At 38.9% G+C, this 20,738-nt stretch overlaps 1 protein-coding gene across 1 annotated transcript in view; it reads left to right on the top strand.

Annotated features, from left to right (window-relative positions):
- Positions 1-6,998: 6,998 nt before the first annotated feature.
- The window catches only part of LOC112016800 (uncharacterized), a 34,641-nt gene continuing 20,901 nt past the window's right edge, over positions 6,999-20,738 (top strand). Inside the window, exons 1-2 of the mRNA XM_065767037.1 lie at positions 6,999-7,180; positions 7,371-7,434. Of these exons, the coding sequence (XP_065623109.1) occupies positions 7,432-7,434 (3 nt within the window). The 5' untranslated portion in view covers positions 6,999-7,180; positions 7,371-7,431. The remainder of the gene's footprint in view (positions 7,181-7,370; positions 7,435-20,738) is intronic.

Here is a 20,738-nt window from a genome sequence, read left to right as displayed (position 1 = left end):
CTGGAACCCGTCCTCGGTCACAGTTATTTTTTACAGCTGAGGATCTTTCGCTCTGATCACGTACTTCAGCGCGGCGAACGATTTTTGAACGGGGTCGTATCCCAAGATTCTGTGAGCAGCTCTAACTTGATTGTCGGCTTTGTTCACAAAAATCTCTGCCCTTAACGCTTTCTACAAGTCCTCCCTGTTGATCAGGCTGAAGTGACGCGTGAAGGCGTGCGGATCTGCAGTAAGAAGACACTTTCGTGTTAGTAACCAAACGGTGCAAAAAAAAAAATGGATGAAATAAAGATTAAAACAAACTAAAATCCTAGAGTCGACCTCCCTTATTCCCGCTGCCCCACCTGGTGTCCCTTCCGTCGTTGGACAATGAAGACCATCGTGCCACTCTCCGGACACGATGAGGAAGTCCTTATTTAACCCCTTGCTGGACTCGGGGAGGCACTGGATAAGCCGGACTCTGTCATCCCTCGTCTTCATGTAGTACGACTTGCCCTTCAAGCACTGGAGGTTGTAACACCAGTTTACGTCGTGGTGGGTCAGCCTTAGCCCCATCTTCTCGTTCAGGGCGTCCACACAACTCAGAATTCTGAAGACGTTGATGGCACACTGGGTAGGGGCTAGCCGGAAGTATGTCAGGTAGCTCCTCATCACCGGTCCCATAGGAATTCTCATGCTACCTTCAAGAAAGGCAACAATGGGAATCACCACCTCGCCCTCCTGCCTCCGAAGGTGCCACTCCCCCTCCTCACAATACCTCAAGCCCACATTGCTGGGTATGTTATAATCGGTGATGAATTTCTCCATCGCCTCCTCAGTGTAGACGTATTTCTTAAACCTACCCATCCCAAATGACGCCTAAAAGAGCTAAGAAAGGGCGAATGAAAGACAAGAAGAAATGGAGAAGAAGAAAGTTCGAAGAGAGATAGAGTGACTTACAGAAATGAGGAGAAGCTCCTCGGACGGGCTTTTTATGCTAGAGATGAAAGTGAAAAGTTGGCTGGACTCAGGATGTATGCGCAAGAGCTCTTAATCGCGAATAAACAGAGGGAGCGACAGTTCGAATGGGTATTTATACCCCAAACTGAAGAGCCGTACGGGCTTCCCCGCCCATAAATGCTAGACGAGCCCTCACCGTTGGATTGCCATCCTCTCGCTGGACGTGGGAAGCGCTGAACCGTCTGGATTTAATGGGAGACGCGTTACGCGCACCGAGGCATCAGTAATGCGTCTTGGGCAGACAGAAAGACGCCAGCAATTACGCGTGACGGGACGTGATGGGACACGTCGCAGGCCCGGGGACATCAAAATCCTCCTCCCCGCCCGAGGGTGCGGGTAGCAAGATTTTGAGGGGCTATTGTGGGGACAGCAAGTCAGACAGCCCGGCCCATTTCGTTCCAGAACCAAAGGCCTGAGCCGATGAGGCGTTCTTGGTCCGAGGATGAAAGCAGTAGGCCCAGGGGCCCAATAAGGCATGCCGAGGATGACTCCATCCTCGAAAATCCGACACCATAATGTAAACAGGCAACACACCACCAAAGGAGCCCTCCTGATCATTGGAAGGGCAGGGAGCAGGTACTGCATACCAGCAGTAAAAGCATGGTGGAGGAGCAAGTTCAGGACGAACTGTCACCTCCACATTAAATGCCCTCAACTAACGTCCTGGCCGCATTAATGAGGAGGAGACGCCTCAACAGTGCCACCTTGGTTGCCGCATCCCACAGAGAGAATGGGAAGGTGGCTGATGGGACAGGCACTCAAATAATGGCCTAATTCTCCAACAAATGTAGGGTTAGGATCGATTGGGAGAGGGGTATATAATGCAAAGAACCCCTCCAGCAAAGGGGGGGAGAAAAAAGGGATAATAATGGAAGGAACACTGTAGCAACTTGTATGATCTTGGAAAACCTTGTAATCCATCTTCGAAGAAATAATAAGAACTCTAAGCCCTGGAAATCACGTCCGAGGAGCATTACTACTCATCCCAATTCACGTTCATGTTGTCTAATCCCCATGCAACCACGTATGGTTGTTGTACTCCTCGTTAACGCCTAGTTCTTGAGCCCATCCTCTATAAATTCATTGCGGGGACCATTCCCTCAAACCCGGTCCCTACACTAGGTATTACATTCCTAGGGTATGTTTGGTAGACTGTAATAAGCGTTATAATGTAATAGTTATTCCTATGATTTAGTTATTCTTTAATTTGGTTATGTTTTTATTATAAAGAATAATCATTCCTTATGAATAGCTATTCTTTAAATAAGGAATAACTATTCATTTTTAAAATGTTGTATTAGTTATTCCTTAGTAAGTGCAATAATTTCAAAACTTAATAAATTTCCAAATAAACAAACTTTCCAAATACATCTAACAATTATAAAAATAAAAAATCATAAAAAATAACACATATCTCTCTTAAATTTAAAAATAACAATTTTTAAGGAGAAATAATTGTATGAGTAAGAAATTTCTTAAAATAAATGTTAAGTTTTATTTTAATGTTATAACTCACAACCAAACTAATGAATAGGTTTAGTTATTATATTACAACATATTTTATTCCTAGTAATAAAAATTACAATTCCTGTTGTAATCCTCATTCAGTGTACCAAATGTACCCCTAGGAATTTGGATGCTGGAGATAATGTAAGTACTCTAACCTAAACTTAAGACTCACTTCATACATTTTAAAACCAAAAATAAAGAAAAAGGAAAAATCCCAAAGTCGTGGGATGCTTTCATTGTTTAGTGAAAGAACGCTCTTACCTTAATACCACAAATAAATGTGCTTGTAGGCTAAGGCTACAGCATTCTCCATCCTGACTTCAATCTCCATCCTGACTTCAATGTCGGATCATGAATGCCAGGGCAACGACCAAAAGCAAAGCAACACAAGCTATGCCAACAATCCAAAGATAATTGGGGAGGAACATAGCTGTCATTAGTAAGAACCCTGTGGCAATAGCAGCAAATCCTATCCCTTCGAAAACTTCTGCAATTGGTGGCCTTCTACGGACTAGCAAGACAGAAGCGATACAACAAAGGTAACCCACCATGTTACTAACCACAATACAACTTAGGAAGACCTTGTTGACAGAGGATTGGCCATTGAAATGGAAGGAAATGACAGAAGCAGATGTTTGGGTTGCGACTGTGATGGACATCTTGATTAGTTCAGTTATGTCCGCAGGTGGTCTATAGTTCCTACCTCTACCTCTGCCTTCTAGGTCGCCTCCACCTCCACCTCCACCTCCACCTCTCCATCCACCCACTCCTCCACTAGTCTCTCCACCTCCACCTCCACCTCTCCCTCCACCCACTCCTCCACCAGTCTCTCCACCTCCATCTCTCCCTCCACTCACTCCTCCATCGGTTTCTCCACCTACGCCTTCCTCATCACCTCCTTCTCCACCTTCATCTCTCCCAACACTTGCACTTCCACCTCCCCTTTCCTCTTCCTCTCCGCTATTTCTCCCTCCTTCGGCTTCAACATAGCAATTAGTGGCTTCACCAAAGCAATTAGTAGCTTCAATAAGCCCATCTTTAGAATCAGAATACAAAGGTTGTAGATGTAGGTATAAAAGTAGATCAGTGAAGATCATCGAGAGTAACTTGAAGCATGAGTCACCGAATCTTTTGGGTCCATCTCCACCGGTGCCATTGCCTCCCCCTTTGCTTTCAAAGCTCATCAAGTCCTGTGAACTCCAATTTTCTCGTAGAACGCCCTCAGCCCCGCCCTTGCCTTTATCAACACTGCCAAGTACAACAACTCTAGGATGCTGCCCCGGGCTCCCTTCCAAACACTGCAATATATCATCATACTCCTTGAAGCTCAATTGGTGGAAACTCGTGGTTGCCCATGAATAAACAGCGCGTGTTTCTTTTCTTGATGGAAGAAAACTAAGTTCTCCGAAGATCTTCAGCAAAATCAGCGTGATCACCAGGCCGCTAAGAACCTTCTTTGGTCCCAGCAGGTTCCTATTTCCATTGCTGCCTCTTCCCACAGCACCAGCATTAGCTGCTATTGTCGTCCATGCCAATAATGGCTGTTCTAGAAAACCTAGGCCTGCACCTTCATCACCCTTGCCACCCACAAGCAATGGTAGGGTTCGTTTAGAAAGTTCCGACTGCACGTGCATATGCATATGATATGATGCCACGCCAAGTCTTGAATAAGGCAGAGAAACCAATTGGTCCCTCGAGATCATATCTGGGTTTTTTGGAGGATAACCAGAAAACGCAGAGCTCGCAACCACAAAAACCAGAAAAATAGGAAGTGTTATATTAGCCAGACCATATTGCACATTTGAACTAAAGCAAATTCTACAGATGTTAGATACTACGGCAAAAGGAACGAGATATATATATATATATATATATATATATAAAATCGTTCCCAACAAAGAAAATTTCAGTGAAAGAACCAGGATAGCATTGGGGTATTTCTTTGCAAGTTATGCTTGTCTTTCCCAACGCGTTTTCACCATCTAGAATCTCTGCAAATTAAGGCTAAAGGAACACCAAATTCCTTCTTTAGGGCTGGTTTTATATGCATTTTTTTGTAAATATTTTCTCCTCATCGTTAATGAGAATTTGGAAAATAATGAAATTTCAATGAAAATTTTTATCTAAATTCATATATTGAAGACAATATATTACAAATTTTGTTTTTAATTGTTAAGTTGAAACCAATTAAAGCTCATCATTCTATTGGACTAAAATAAAGCAAACTTAAACAAATTGAAATTAAATTACATTTGATAATCTTCAATTAAATTAAATATGATATTTTCTTGGAATTCTTTGATTTAATCTTATAGCTTGTATTTTTTTTAATTAATTAATTATATATATATATCATAAATAAATAATTTTTACTGAAATTTCATGAAAATTGATCTCGTTAATTATGAATTCATTTAATTTAAAATTAACTGTACAACCTGTGAATAAGAATTAATGTGCACGAAAAGTGTTCAAATAACATTTTCCATGTAAAAATGTTAAACCATCTTCACACAGTAGTTTCGTGATATTAATGTACTGTGAAATTTGGAGAAGTACGACACAGTAATTAAGAAACAAGACAAGAAAGGTAAATTTCTTCGCATGTATAGTCCCCATTCCTGCCAAGTCTTCACCATCTAGCTAGAAATTCCTCTCTAGATGAGCAGGAAAGTTTCATGCAAGTTTCTGTTCAGCTTCCTTGCAATTGATTTTAAATTACCATGGAGTTTTTTTTTTTTTTTTTTTTTTGGGTAGTGTGATGGAGTCATAGGTCAATGCTTTCACACTTGACTCGTAGCTTTTGGATGAAATTTTCTAAGGAAATTCCGAAGGTTTTAGGGTTGTCTTATGTCTATAAAAACCCAGCAGTCACAAAATGTTTGATATTAGCTCCCATTCTGAAAAATAATGGAGTCTGCCATCCTGAAGGAACGTGATGTGTTTTTCATTGAAATGAGGTATTCAGTCGCAAAAATTCTTCTATCTTTTCCTATAAGGTTTATCATATATGCTTCTTGCACCATGGGTACCATGTTTATGCTTCTTCCTCATGAAAAAGTGGATGATAGTTTAGTTCCAGTTGTTGTCTTCAAAGACCAACCAATTGCATATCCTGCCTTCCTAATCTCCATCATGCTCTCATTTACCGGTGCCCATAGTTCGTTGTGTTGGGTTAGCGGAAGCTCTATCACTAGATTATTGAACAAATGACTAGACAAGAGAGCTTTTATTAAAAACTTAACTCTTTGAATTACAACATTTAAGACTTATGGAAAGCCTAATGTGGCTTCACGTATGACACAATTACAAGACTCACTAACACCACATGGCAAACCTACTCTAGCACACTTAGCTTTTACAAGACACACACCAACTCTCTAGACACCTATGTACTGACACTATACAATAGCTCTTATTTCTCCACTTCACACTTCACAAGTCTCTCACTAGTCTTACACTAATCTCACTAGTCTCTCACTAGTCTCACACTAGTCTCATACTCTAGGAGTCTCTCACTCTACTTCACATACCACCACATCTATTTATACTAGGTGTATGTTGGTTTGGAAACCAACTTGAAGCTTCTAGCACCTTCCTTTTTATTGGCATTAAATGAATGCCACTCTCCAACCTTCTAGAGTATTCTATAAACATGTGGCTAAGTTTTACTTCTTCATAGAAGTCTCTAGAGATATCTCATAGAGAAATCCGGAAAGAGTATCATGGAGAAATTTTCGAAATGCAAGAGAACTTTCTAGAGAATTCCCGAGAGAAGTAAATTGAGTGGAACTCTAGAAGTTTCTAGAGAGAGAGATTCTGTGAGAAGTTCTAGAAGTTTTTAGAAGTTTCTAGAATACTCTAAAAATTTTTAGAGACAAGAGAGTTAGTGTTGATTTCTAACATGTTGTTGATCCAACACAGGCCAAGAGCTGAAAGATTTTGCAGGCACTACAAAAAACGCGGCTTTAAGCTGCGTTTTGTAGCCGTGTTTTTGTAAAACGCGGCTACAACCTAGAGTTTTATCCGGGTTTTTAAAAAACGCGGCTCCAGGCTAGACTTTGAGCCGCGTTTTTCAAAAACGCGGCTCCAGGTTAGCCTTTGAGCCGCGTTTTTTAAACCCGGCTATAGCCCTCCCTGGAGCCGCATTTTTTAAGGATGAGGCTGCGTTTTTTGGTTTTTTTTTTTTTTCTTTTTCAAATATGCTTGGAGCTGCGTTTACCAAACACAGCTCAGTTTATGGTTAGAGCTGCGTTTAACCAGTAAACGCGGCTTCAACATTAAGTAAAAAAAAAAAAAAACACAAACTCCACAGAAGAAAAAAACACCCTAACCTCTCGATTATATCGATCTCAAAAAAACCTCTCGGACTACTCGATCCCCCTTCCTCCAATTCCCCTCCTCCGATTCCCCTTCCTTCAACCCGATCCGCCTTCCTCCGTTTCCCCTCTGATTCCCCTTCCTCTGAACACGATCCCCCTTCCTCTGATTCCCCTTCCTCTCAACTCGATCTCAAACTCCTTCCCTCTCTTCCACCCTCTCCGAATCGCCGTCATCCTTCCGGTCTTCCCTCCTCTCTCCATTCCCTTCTCATCGATCGGTAACACACACACACACACTCTCTCTCCAACTCGCAATCTCACTGAAGACACTGTCGCAAGGCCGAGTAAGAGTAAGTTTTTAAAATTTTTTGATTTGCTTTGTGTTTTAGGGTCCCCATTTTTCATTTAGGGTTTCGATTTTCGATCTAGGGTTTCAATTTTGGGTTTAAATGTTCAATTTCCCAATTAATTTCGTTCTAGATTTGGATTCAAAAATTATGGCTATGGAAATCTCTCTGATTCTCTCTGGTTTTGTTGCAGGCTTGTTGGAGGAGCCGGTGATATCAAGCTTACTAAAGATGGCAACACTCTTTTGAAAGAAATGGTGACTTCTCTCTCACTCTATCTCGTAAACCCTGGATCTTTAAAAGTTTTTTGTACAATACGCACAACCTGTGTTACTCGCATTGCAATGCAACATTTTTTTTTCTTTTTCTTTTAATATTTTAGTATTAATTAAGGTCTATGAAATTGAACTGTTTAGGGTTCCTAAGAAAGATAAATCCTAAGCAATTTAACCTCGGGTTCCTAAGTAATGACATCTAGAAAGGAGAAGACAATCACATGCTCAAATCTTAACAAAATGCTGTTATTTTGTTGAACTCAGCCTCTCTTTGAATCTTGATAGAATATATAGAAGCCTTCATATACACCTAAGAAGTACAGATATGACATGACATGAGACATGGTATACAAAAATTCTTGCAAAACTAGGGAATGAAACGATAGGCACGACGATTAAATCTATGTATATTTTTAGCTTATTTAAATTTATAGGTCTTTTAGTTTTAGATATAAGTAACAACCATAAACAATAATCAAGCCTTAGTCCGAAATTTTTGGAGCCGGCTATGGATTCTAAACATATTAGTTAGGATTGGCTACATGTAAACAAAGAAGGAAACTACTAGAACAAAATAGATTGAAGGCCCAAAATATAAGAGAATACTCATAAGTATCTGGTATTGCCATTGTAGGAGGCAAAAATTTGTCAAGCCAATTACAAAATGCCACATCAAAATTTAGTGGCAAATTCTAAATTAATGTCATTAAATTAATTAAATTACATGATGACATGTGTCATCCAAATTGACATCGCATTGGCATATCAAAATTTGCCATGTGTCATTTGCCCCACAAGATAAAGATAAAATTTTCTATTAAAAATTGATAGATAATTATCTTTATTAAAATAAATTAAATAGAGATAATTATTTATCTTTATTGATTATTATCTTTATCAAAATATGGTATTTATCAAAATAGATAAATAGAGATAATTATCTCTAAGAAACATTTGGGCCAATCAAAAATCTACTACATACTTTCAAGTATATCAATACAAAGTGGAGTTTATCCTCTGAAATCACTATAAATAGAGGACCTCCCCTCTCATTTTCGATACGAAGTTTTCAAGAGACCCAAGCTCTGGAGAAATTCTATCTCAAGCATCTTTGAAGAACTTGAAGAACATTCAAAGGGCTTGAAGAACAATAAATCTCTAATAAGCTCAAAGCTAGAGATTTGTTGTGAAGACTGTTCAATCCTTTCTCCAATCAAAGTCAAGGAGATCTCTTGTTCGAATTCTTTGAAGTTTTATTGGAATTAAGCTAAAAAGCCTCCATAAACCTCAACAAACCCAAATCTTTGAAGCTCAACGGATCAAGCCACTAAAGCCCCGAAGAACTTTGCCTTCATATTTGAAGACTTGAAGAACAATAAATCTCTAACAAGCTCAAAGCTAGAGATTTGTTGTGGAGACTGTTCAATCCATCTTCCAATTAAAGTCAAGAAGATTCTTGTTCGAGTCAAATTCAATGAAGATAGAATCAGAGGGTATTCTTTTGTAAAAGAATTGAAATAGAGATTGTACTCATTATACATCAATACAAATTTATATTTGCAAACCATATCTCTTTTCGATTGTTCGATTTTCTGCAATTGAGAAAAATTTGTGTTTACAAATTCTTGGCACGCCCAGTGGGACAATCTCTACCTCTCATCTCTTCCTCATCAAATTGTCACATCTTTTGAAGCGCTATGGCTTCAAAGAAGACTCAAATCAACAACCCTCTTTTTGGAACAAGCGAAGTCGATCCTACAATGGATTCAAACTCTTCATCAAGTTCTGACGCTTCCTATGCTGGACCTATGACAAGGAGAAGAACAAAAGCTCTTGCGGAGGTTTATGCTCAAACAACATCCATTCCCCAGCCCTCACTTGTTCTCAACACTTCTAAAGTTCAGAAGTCACGAACAACTTCATCTACGCAGGGGGCAAGCAAAGACGGAGCTGGGCTTGTCAAAGAAATGTTATCTCAGCCAGCTTTGTCTCAAACTTCAGAACCAATCCAAGAAGTTCCAATAGCTGAAGAAGAAAACAAGTCACCTGATGGCTCTGAGTTCTCCTTTTCAGAAGATATTTATACTTCAAAGCTTGAGGATTCTCCTCACTCTGTTAGCTCATTGGCCATGCCAGTCATGATGACTAACACAACATCTCTGGAGGAACAAGTCTCGACTATAGCTCAGACTTTAGAAGAATTAATGAAGTCTATGAAAGAAAGGGAAACATTGAGAGACGCACAAATAACTCTCCTAATGGATAAGATGGGGAATACATCTGGGCTGAATCGTGAAGATGAAAGCTCTAGGCCAAAACAAACCCATAATGACAAACCCGAAAGTTCAACAAAGGATCTTAGTTTCTCAGCAGATGGGTCTATCTCTCCTGACCAGCTCAAGGAGTTAATCAAGGAAGCTATCAAAGACCAAGTTGGGGGTGGAAGTCAGGCATCCATTGCCTACGCTAAACCATACACTCAAAGGATAGACCTCTTGAGGATGCCTCAAAACTATCAGCCACCGAAGTTCCAACAATTTGAGGGTAAAGGCAATCCAAGGCAACATGTAGCTCACTTTGTGGAAACTTGTAACAATGCTGGAACTTATGGGGATCTCATGGTCAAGCAATTTGTTCGCTCTTTGAAGGGAAATGCGTTTGATTAGTATACCGATCTAGCGCCTGGCTCCATTAATAGTTGGAATCAAATGGAGCGAGAATTCCTAAACCGTTTCTATAGTACTCGACGTACTGTGAGCATGATAGAACTCACCAATTCAAAGCAGTGGAAAGAAGAGCCTGTCATTGATTACATTCAACGGTGGAGAAATCTTAGTCTCAACTGCAAGGATCAATTATCTGAGGCGTCTGCAATTGAGATGTGCATTCAAGGAATGAATTGGGCTATAAGCTATATTCTTCAAGGAATAAAGCCTAAAACATTTGAAGAATTAGCAACACGTGCTCATGACATGGAGCTTAGCATTGCTTCCAATGGTCACCAAGGTCCGCCTGTTCAAGAACCCTACAAGGGGAGAGAAGGGCAAGATACTCGCAAAGGGGGCAAATTCCCTCCTAAACCGGAAAGCAAGCAATCTTTAATTGTAACTACTACTCCTCTCAAAGTTTCGATTAAGCCCAAGATGAAAGAACAAACACCTGATTTCATTCAAGATAAAGGAAGAAGAAGACCGACGTTACAAGAGATGCAAGAGAAGCAATATCCATTCCCTGATTCTGATATCTCCGAGATGTTGGATTATTTACTTAAGTTGAAGTTGATTGAGTTACCAGAGATGAAACGGCCTGAAGAAGCTGACCAAACAAATAACCCTAAGTATTGCAAGTATCATCGCCTCATAGGCCACCCTATAGAACGATGCTTTGTGTTGAAGGACAAAATTATGGAGCTTGCCCACCAAGGAAAGATCACATTTGATGATGAAGCTGTGACTTCTAATCTTGCCATGGTGGCCTCAACAACCACTTCTACTTTTCTCACCATTCAATTTGGTTCATTTGAGCCTATTGAGGTGAAAGTACCTTTCTCCACATTGCCAATTCCCGAGGATTATATCTTTTCATCTCTTACATGTTATCAAGTAAGTGGTGAAGAAGAATCTTCAGATAGTGAGGAAGAGACAGAACGAGCTGTCGTGTATAAGGCATATTGGTCTTCAATTATTTTTACTGATGATGATCGTTTGTTGGGCTCCAAGATTCACAATCGCCCCTTGTTTGTAACTGGGTACATTCGAGAACAACAAGTCAATCGTATACTTATTGATGGTGGATCTGCAGTCAATATCCTCCCACTCAAAATATTGAAAGAACTTGGAATCTCCTTGGATGAACTACTTCCTAGTAGGTTGATGATTCAAGGCTTTAATCAAGGTGGACAGAGAGCTATTGGGAAGATTAGACTTCATATGCTCATTGGTGAAATGGAATCAAGCGCACTCTTTCATGTCATTGATGCCAAGACCACTTACAAAGTGCTTATTGGAAGACCATGGTTGCATGAGTATGGTGTTGTGCCATCTACGTATCACCAATGCCTTAAATATTTCCAAGATGGACAAGTCAAGAAGATAGTAGCTGATGGCAAGCCCTTTACCGTAGCTGAGTCACACTTTGCTAATGCAAAATTCTACTTGGAAGATGATACAATAGAAGAAACCCAAGTTGTGGCTTCACCATCTAGCAAAGAAGAAAAACCCCACTCTAAAGCTCCAAGGATTGATTTTCCAATTGTGGAGAAGGAAACCAAGCGAACCGAGACTTCTATGGAAGAGAAGAAACATCATACTTCAAAAGTAACTAGAGTAGCCCCTATGCTACACTATGTCCCAGTTGCCAAAAGAAAAGAAGGCCAATCCCCATTTTCAAGAGATGAGGAGACAATATCGAAGGATTTGCAAGGATTAAACTTGCCAGTTACTAAAATCACAAAACCAAGACCCTTAAGTCAACCGTTGAAAGGGTTTACAAGACCATCCCAAGGACCAATTGTTGAACATGGGACTTTGCCCACCAAAAGAACCGAAGAGGGTTTTGACCCTAATGCATATAGACTCATGGCTAAAGCTGGTTATAACCATGAGAAGCCAAGTGGTTTGGGTAAGCTCATCCCTGAAGCCTCTGGGAAAGAAGGACAAAAGACATTGAAAGCCAAGGGTGTTGGGGCAACAAGTTCTAAGGCTGGAGTTGGATACACTCCACCAACTCCCATTCGTATCCCCATTCGGAAAGCTAGTGTTTTGATGATTTTAACAGATGATAAAGAAGAAGAACAACTTTCAAAGCCATCAAAGAAACTATCTGTTTTTGATCGCATCGGCCAACCCACTCCCCATACCTCAGTCTTCGACAGGTTAGGGACACAAGAAGATGATAACTTTGTTAATGGCACTCGAAGCTCTGTTCTTACAAGACTCAGTCGTTCAACTTCTTCCCAAAATGGCACTCAAAGTTCTGCTCTTACAAGACTTAGTTATGCAACTTCTTCTCAACTTTCAAAGGATGAGAAGTTAAGACAAAAGCAAAATAAGAGGTCAAATTTCTTTCACAGAGATGTTGACGACACACTCCTCATGGATCAAGATTCAAACGAGGTTCGAAGCTCCATTCCATCTCGCATGAAGCGTAGAAGTATTTGGGAAGTAAATACTGGAGAAGCCTTAACTGCAAAAAAACGTACAATGGTGTCCACAAAACAGAAGGTGGAAGATGAGGTTGTTGCTTTAGTAAATCATATAACAATCACTGAAGTCACAAAGGAGAAGTCCCCTATTGAAGACGATGCTGAAGATGCGCCACCCATATTTGAAGAAGGCATACAAGCTATAGTTGATGAATTGAAGGAACTCAACATTGATACAACTGAAGACGTTTTGAGAATTGGCCTTATCAACGGCAAATTCTTGAAGCATTACTATGCCTAAAGATTGAAGCACTCCTTAGTAAGAGCCTAAACTGCCTACCTCAACACTCAAAGGGTACATGATGTTTTCCCATTACTCTTGAAAGTGTTCATAAAAAAAAAAAAAAAAAAAAAAAAATGGTTTGGGTTTTGTTGTGGGTTTGGCTGGGATTTTTTTTTTTTTTTTTTTTTGAATTTTTTGGATTTAAGTTTTGATGCAAGATTTGGGTTTTGTTGTTGTGGTTTGGGCCTGCGTTGGATATTTTTTTTAGGTTCAACTTCCTATAATTTTTCAGATTTTTGGGTATGTTCTTCATTGAGTGAGAGGGTTTTGATCCGTTTGGGGTTTTGTTTTTTACATTTTCTGTGTTAGAGTAACGGAAAGTAGAGAGGTGGGTTACGGCACAGTAACGGTGAGAATCACAGGTGGGCAAAGTGTCAAAATTGAAACCACAGGTAGGCACATCGAATTAGAGGCAAACCACAGGTGGGTAAAGTGTAATTATCCCTAGTTTTTAACTAAGAAGTTCAATTACATGCCACAAATTGAGCAAAATTAGTTCAATCACATGTCAAAAAAAAAAAAAGGAGAGAGTGGTGACTAAGAAGTTCAATCGTATTGAAGGAAAATTCCAAACTACATCATGACTAAATCCAAAATTCTTCTAAAAAAAAAAAAAAGGTTCGATCAAAGCAACCACTTCAAGTTCTTCAAATCAAAACGCTTGCTCTCTAAGGTGCTTTGTATCTTCTTCAGGGCCTCCACATCTTGGTCTTTAAGCACAGTAGTGGACTTAATGCTTTTAAGTTGATCTTGTAGAGCTTCTATGATGCCATCCTCTTCAACTTGCTTGGACTTTATTTGTGGCACTAATTGTTCTAACTCAGCTAGCTTTGCCTTTAAGGCATCAATCTCTGAATTGGTAATTTGAAGTTTAGCGTCTAGAGATTCTTTCCTACTCGATGCTTCTGTAATAAGAAGTTCAGTGTCATTCACTCGACGTGTTTAAATCTCTAAACTCACATGATTACTCATAGATGCCTCTTTCTCTATGTAATATGAAACATCTTTTAAGTATTTGTCAACGTGCTCCTGCAATGGCTGAGGGTCAATCCCAAAATTCTGTATCCCATGATAAATCTTGCTTACCTCATCCTTGGGAAAGATCTTATTCAAAGGGAAGTCTAGAGTTGCGACAAAAGGAGGTCTCCAAGCATCAAAGCCCCTTGTTTACTCATAGACATCCCTCGTTCTTGTTGTGAAGAAACCTTGTTTGTGTCATTCACGGGTTTAGGAGATGTTATAGCATTATCAACCCTATGCTTTTTGGTCTCCAAGTTCACAACAGAAGGTTCGTTGTGGGTTAAAGTAAGAACATGGTCAGCTAAGGTCATCGTACTACTACCTTTTGATGATTTTCTTATATGTTTCCAATTAGCATCAGAATCCTTGCTTGCATCATCATAAGAAACTACAAGTGTATCCTCATATTGCATATCACTTGAACGTTTAGTACCTCTCTTTTGAACAACAATAGTAGTGCTAGAAGGATTTTTAGTAGACTGAAATTGATGGCTAGGACTCATAATTGCTTGTTCCTTCTTTCCTTTGCGAGATTTACTAGATGGTGGCTTAGCAAGAAGAAGTGCAGTCTTGGCTAATGTATCAGTACCTTTAGTAAAGTCATCCTTGCAAATGTTTTTCCACCAATCCGTGTAGCTACGAGTAACTCTCTTTTCAAAGTCTGTGGATGAAGATGGTATAAGCACTATGGAAGATGTCTTGGAATGGGTGAATGACTAGTAATATTGGTACAACTCCTTTAAAGTACCAGTTTGAATTCTTTTTTTTAGGTCACCTGGAATGTTTTGGTAGAACCCAAAGCGTCTACTAAATCGGTGTGGGCTATATGACTCTACAACACAATGATCTTCACATCGGAGAGATAAATATCCAGAACGGAGAAACATAAAATAACCTAGTCTTGAAACAGATAGTCCTCCATTGTCCTCAAAAGTTAGGTTAAGGTCCGACCTAAATGAAGTCCCATGCCAAAAGAAATCCTTACCAGATCATATAGGTCACATGCAGATACTTCGTCAAACGGTGCCTCATAGCTTACTCCAGAATATCTTGTCATCATAGGCTTTCCCAGTTCATCATTTACAACACGATGGCTTTTAAAGAAGTGTGCTATCCATGCATAAACATAATGGACAGCAAAGCCATTGCTAGACTTGCTTGGTACAAGATTGTTAAAGATTGTATTGAGCCCTCAATAGATGCTTGCTAAAACAGGAACGGTAAGGCCAAAAACTTCACCACTAGCCATGAGACTCGCAATCTTAAAAGTACCAGGACGAATGCTACCCAAGTCCTTAATAGGAAAAACAAATACACAAAGCCAGCAAGCAAGAAAAGCTGCCAAATAAGTTTCTTTCTTAAGGTCTTCAGGAACCTGAAGATCAAAAAGAGCCGCGTGTTCTATGTCTTTCCAAGGCCCACGGTCAAGGATAAGGCCTGATGGATTTTGGCTGCGTTTTGGATGGAGTCCTTTCTTTGCTTGTTTCTTTGGAGTAGGATGTTGACGGGAATTTAGACCCCTTAAACAACCAGATTGCATAGCCTAGATTAATTAGCCAAGTTGTTACTTAGTCAAATTAAGCAATTCTAGGTTAAAACAATCCAAACAATCATATCAAGAATATAAAGCAGCGGAAAATAAATAACACAAGATATGATCACCCAGGAAACCACACGGTAAAAACCTGGGGAGGATTTGACCCACCGATCCTCAAGGCATAACAGAATTCACTATGAAAGAATTGAAGTTCTTACAAAAGGACTACAAGCTCTCCGCTCGACTTCCTAATGCTATCCACCAGTAGAACTTCCTGATATGACCACGCGCAGGCTCTGAATCCACAGACTACTTCTTTCTTGAATTCCTTAATCAGCTACAAGCTCCCCGCTTGCTTTTCTTTTAAGTTCCAATGGTTGCAACGGTAATGATCTTCAAGATGTTGAAATCATCTCTACCTTGAAAACCCTAAGTTTTGTGTAAAGGAAAGCTCCTCAAAGATCTCACAAGAGATTCACACAAAACAGCAATGTATGAGCAACAAAGTAATATGGACAACCCTCAAAAACGTGGCTAGGGTTTAGTTTATATACCTAGGGTAAAAACATAAAACCCTAAACGTTTAATGAAGTAAGGCTGAGTTGGAAATTCTGCAGAAAAATCAACCTGTGTGATTTTCGATCGATCGAGTCTATTCTTCGATCGATCGAGCCAGGCCAAAAGTCCCAAGTACTTCTGCAGCCACTCGATTCCAACTTTACAATATTAAACCAACTTCGAGCAAGTCTAAATAAGACTAAATACAATGTTTTGATCATGGTTTGCCAACATTACAAATTAGAGTTCTAAATACATAAAATCCTAAGACCTTAGAACCTAACAAACTCCCCCTTTGGCAATCCGTGACAAAACCCTAATTAACAGCTCAAAGTTTTACAAATAAAAAGCCCTTTACAAAGATAATGCTCATAAATTCAAATTCAGCCTAACTACTATCCATCAGTTGCAAGTGTAGACAGCAGCTTAGTTGAATCAACCTGTATAATCCTGAAATACTCAACAAACGCATAAACGCATGTGTGACAGAAAAGAGTAAAACAACAGGTATAACATTCTTGTAAGATTCACATAAACAAAATAAAGACATATAGAATGATCAACTCATAAATATAAATCAATACGCAGTGAATCACAAAGCAACAAGAATCAATAAAAAAAACATGTATATCAATCAATGTTACTCCCCTAACATGAATATCCCCAAAAATGATATACAAAGTGAAGCACATAGATACAATCTAAAACTCCACAGCTCCTCTAAAACAAAAAAAATCTCCCCTAACTACAAAAAACTACTACAAGTCAAAACTCCACTCCCCCTTTTTGTGACGGAATGCCAAAGGGCAATCACAAGTCGCCATCAAAAGGAGGTGGTGAGGGTGAATGAAGACTGCGCAAGAATCAGCTCGAGAGCACGAATCTCATCCACAAGTCCATCCAAAATGACCATGAGCCGCCTGAACGTCATGACAGTCTCCAAGTACGACGAACATCGAAGTCGGCCGAAGGAGGTGGAGGAATATCAGCGCCAGCAGCATCATCACCAACTGGATCAGGAAATCCTCACAAGCAATACCTGCAGAAGAAGGAAGGAGGGTGTGCTACTAGAGGGCTCAGACCTAGGGTGTTTAGAACCAGCTCGAAGATGAGCGGCCCTCTGTCTAAGAAAAGACGCACCTATAGGAGCTATCACATGAACGGCTCAGAGGAAGGAAAGCCACTAATATCAAGATAAAGAAGAATCCTATGAATGAAAATAGGATGTACCAAGAGCATGAGTAGAAGATGAACTCCTATAAACCATCGTTCAAAGAACGAAGAAAAAGATGGGGAAAACTAATAGGAGCATCAGTAACCAAGGCGTACAAAAATACACACCTCTCAAGAGGAATGGTGTGAACATGGGTGGGCCAGATAGAATGAACAAGCTATCCTAAAGAACAGATAATGTACCCGAGAGCTCAGCAGAAGTGATCCGAGGATCAGAACCCCACTGGACAGTAGTCCCAGTGATGTAAGACAAGACATCACTAATCTTGGGAGACACGTCATATGGATAGACAGGATGCAGAACCAATGGTACCCCTAGAGCAGCAGCCACTATCTGAGGAGTAATGGTGTACTCTATGCCTCGTATCCAACTCTTGACTAGAGTGTTGGAATCATAGATGCGGATAGAGATGTTCGAGTAGAACTCTCTTTATCAGGGCAGAAGGTGGAGGAGGATCAGAAACATCCACCAGGGTAACCAGCCCCGACGCTCAAAATTTGCCCTAATGGCAGATCGAGTTCATCTAACAACAAAATTCTTATCAAGGTAATATCATATGAGGATGTGGTTTACATATACAAGGGTCTGTTATTACTGGGAAAAGTGTGTGGATCCGTAGCCAAGGCATCTGAATGTGGCCACTTCCACGTTTGAATTCTTTTCAAACAATTCCTATTTGAATAAGAATTCTATTTGATTGCATCACATTAAAACTCTTTGAAGTGTGGGTTATCAAGTCACTCTCCTGTTTGGATTTACCCAACCTACGGACTCCACCTTGCTAAATGTTGGTCACACGATTCCAAGGAAGAAGCATGGTGTTAGACACTTTGGAATAATGTACATGGGGAACTTCCTATCATATTGGAAATTATATGGGTTCTAAATTAAGTTTGCTTGCAAATTTTCAAGATTGAAAGAAAAAATATATATGAAAGGTTTTGAAAATAATAGCATCAAAGCATGAAGTTGTCGAGACTTGACCATTTTCCACACCCAAAATTGTGTACATGTCCAAGTCTCGAGGGGACATTTGTAGGAGGCAAAAATTTGTCAAGCCAATTACAAAATGCCACATCAAAATTTAGTGGCAAATTCTAAATTAATGTCATTAAATTAATTAAATTACATGATGACATGTGTCATCCAAATTGACATCGCATTGGCATATCAAAATTTGCCATGTGTCATTTGGCCCACAAGATAAAGATAAAATTTTCTATTAAAAATTGATAGATAATTATCTTTATTAAAATAAATTAAATAGAGATAATTATTTATCTTTATTGATTATTATCTTTATCAAAATATGATATTTATCAAAATAGATAAATAGAGATAATTATCTCTAAGAAACATTTGGGCCAATAAAAAATCTACTACATACTTTCAAGTATATCAATACAAAGTGGAGCTTATCCTCTGAAATCACTATAAATAGAGGACCTCCCCTCTCATTTTCGATACGAAGTTTTCAAGAGACCCAAGTTCTGGAGAAATTCTATCTCAAGCATCTTTGAAGAACTTGAAGAACATTCAAAGGGCTTGAAGAACAATAAATCTCTAATAAGCTCAAAGCTAGAGATTTGTTGTGAAGACTGTTCAATCCTTTCTCCAATCAAAGTCAAGGAGATCTCTTGTTCGAATTCTTTGAAGTTTTATTGGAATTAAGCTAAAAAGCCTCCATAAACCTCAACAAACCCAAATCTTTGAAGCTCAACGGATCAAGCCTCTAAAGCCCCGAAGAACTTTGCCTTCATATTTGAAGACTTGAAGAACAATAAATCTCTAACAAGCTCAAAGCTAGAGATTTGTTGTGGAGACTGTTCAATCCATCTTCCAATTAAAGTCAAGAAGATTCTTGTTCGAGTCAAATTCAATGAAGATAGAATCAGAGGGTATTCTTTTGTAAAAGAATTGAAATAGAGATTGTTCTCATTATACATCAATACAAATTTATATTTGCAAACCATATTTCTTTTCGATTGCTCGATTTTCTGCAATTGAGAAAAATTTGTGTTTCCAGCCATTTCTTTGAATCTGTGAATAATCAAATTACCCCTACCCTTTTAAAACTTAATCAAAGCTTAACTACCAGCAACCTAACCTAGATAAACAACAAAATAAGACTTAATATAATGTAGACTAGCTGAGAAAGGTCACAAAATAACTCTCCATCATCCTAAACATCCCAAATCAGTTCTTGACCATTGGAATAGAATTTTCCTCAACTTTTTTAAGTCTGCAAAGGGGGTTGCCAGTGGCATTCCCATCACTTCATGTCTCTGTCAAGGAGACTTATGGTAAAATTTATTATGAACTTGTCTTGCTTTGGTGAACAAAGTCACAAAATTGTGCGTGGAAAACAGTAAAAAGTATGTCCAATGCTAAGCAAGTGAAGGTAGGCTTTACTACCTAGAATTATATCGGTTTTTTGATAGAATGGGTATCTTTGCCCAAAGGCCTTTTTTGAAATATGAGTTTGAAACTTTTAGATCCTTGTTTAATCTAAACAGAGCACTTCATATCTCTGTTAAAGTTTTGTCTTTCATGGATCATAATTTGATTCCTTGATGAAGCGTGCATTCCTCTTTATTCTTTTCCTTTTCTTTATCGTTTCTCCAACTGTAACTAGTTGTTTCTGTCATTCAACAGGTTTTGTTGATAGTTGACTTTCTAATAGTATAAACAGGCTTCCTTTTTTGGGAAGCCTGCTTCAAACTAAACTCTTTTCCTTCTTGTTTGGATATGCAAACTAACTTCTTTAGTCTTCTTCTGGTTCACACCATCTACTTATACCTTTATGTGTTATAAAATTGTTTTATATATGGGTCACGCTGATTTTAGAGAACTAGAAGTGAGCTTACTTGTAAACAAATTACATTGCAGATGAAATGATGAAATAATGAAATTTTCACTTTATATTAATGTAAAGTTTGAAACGACAGGATTATTAATGAAACTGTAAAAATGAAGTGAACTAGTAATTTCCTGAAATGTCATTTACTTTATTTTTATTTTTTGATAGTTACCCTTCGATAAGAAATTGTTTGTTTGTTTTTGTTTATTTATTTATTTATGGAAAATGTTGGAATATTATTGGAAAATGTTTAGTGTTAAGTGTTATCTTTTTACATTTTTTAACAGTGATGCTTGCGATCCATATATAAAGGAGGAGAAAATAGACCCCTGCCACTGGTAAGTTTTTTTTTTTCATTTAATTTGGTTTGATTGATTTTTATTTACGTATTTGGGTAACATTAGGTTTTGATTTGATTTTTTGAAATTTGGGGTTATATATGATTTTGGTTTGGAGTAACAAAGGCAATTCTGATTTGTACCCTTCTGATTTTGTCGGTGAAATTGAACAAGCTGGCTCTGGATTAGCTTTCTGGGTTTGATACCAGAAAACGGTGCCGTTGGTTGCATTGGCCAATTACATTGGTCATAC

The sequence above is a fragment of the Quercus suber genome, unplaced genomic scaffold, assembly GCF_002906115.3.
Source record: "Quercus suber isolate HL8 unplaced genomic scaffold, Cork oak 2.0 scaffold_766, whole genome shotgun sequence".
Classification (NCBI taxonomy): domain Eukaryota; kingdom Viridiplantae; phylum Streptophyta; class Magnoliopsida; order Fagales; family Fagaceae; genus Quercus; species Quercus suber.
Note: the sequence above shows the minus strand (reverse complement) of the source record. Positions and strands in the feature narration are given on the sequence as shown.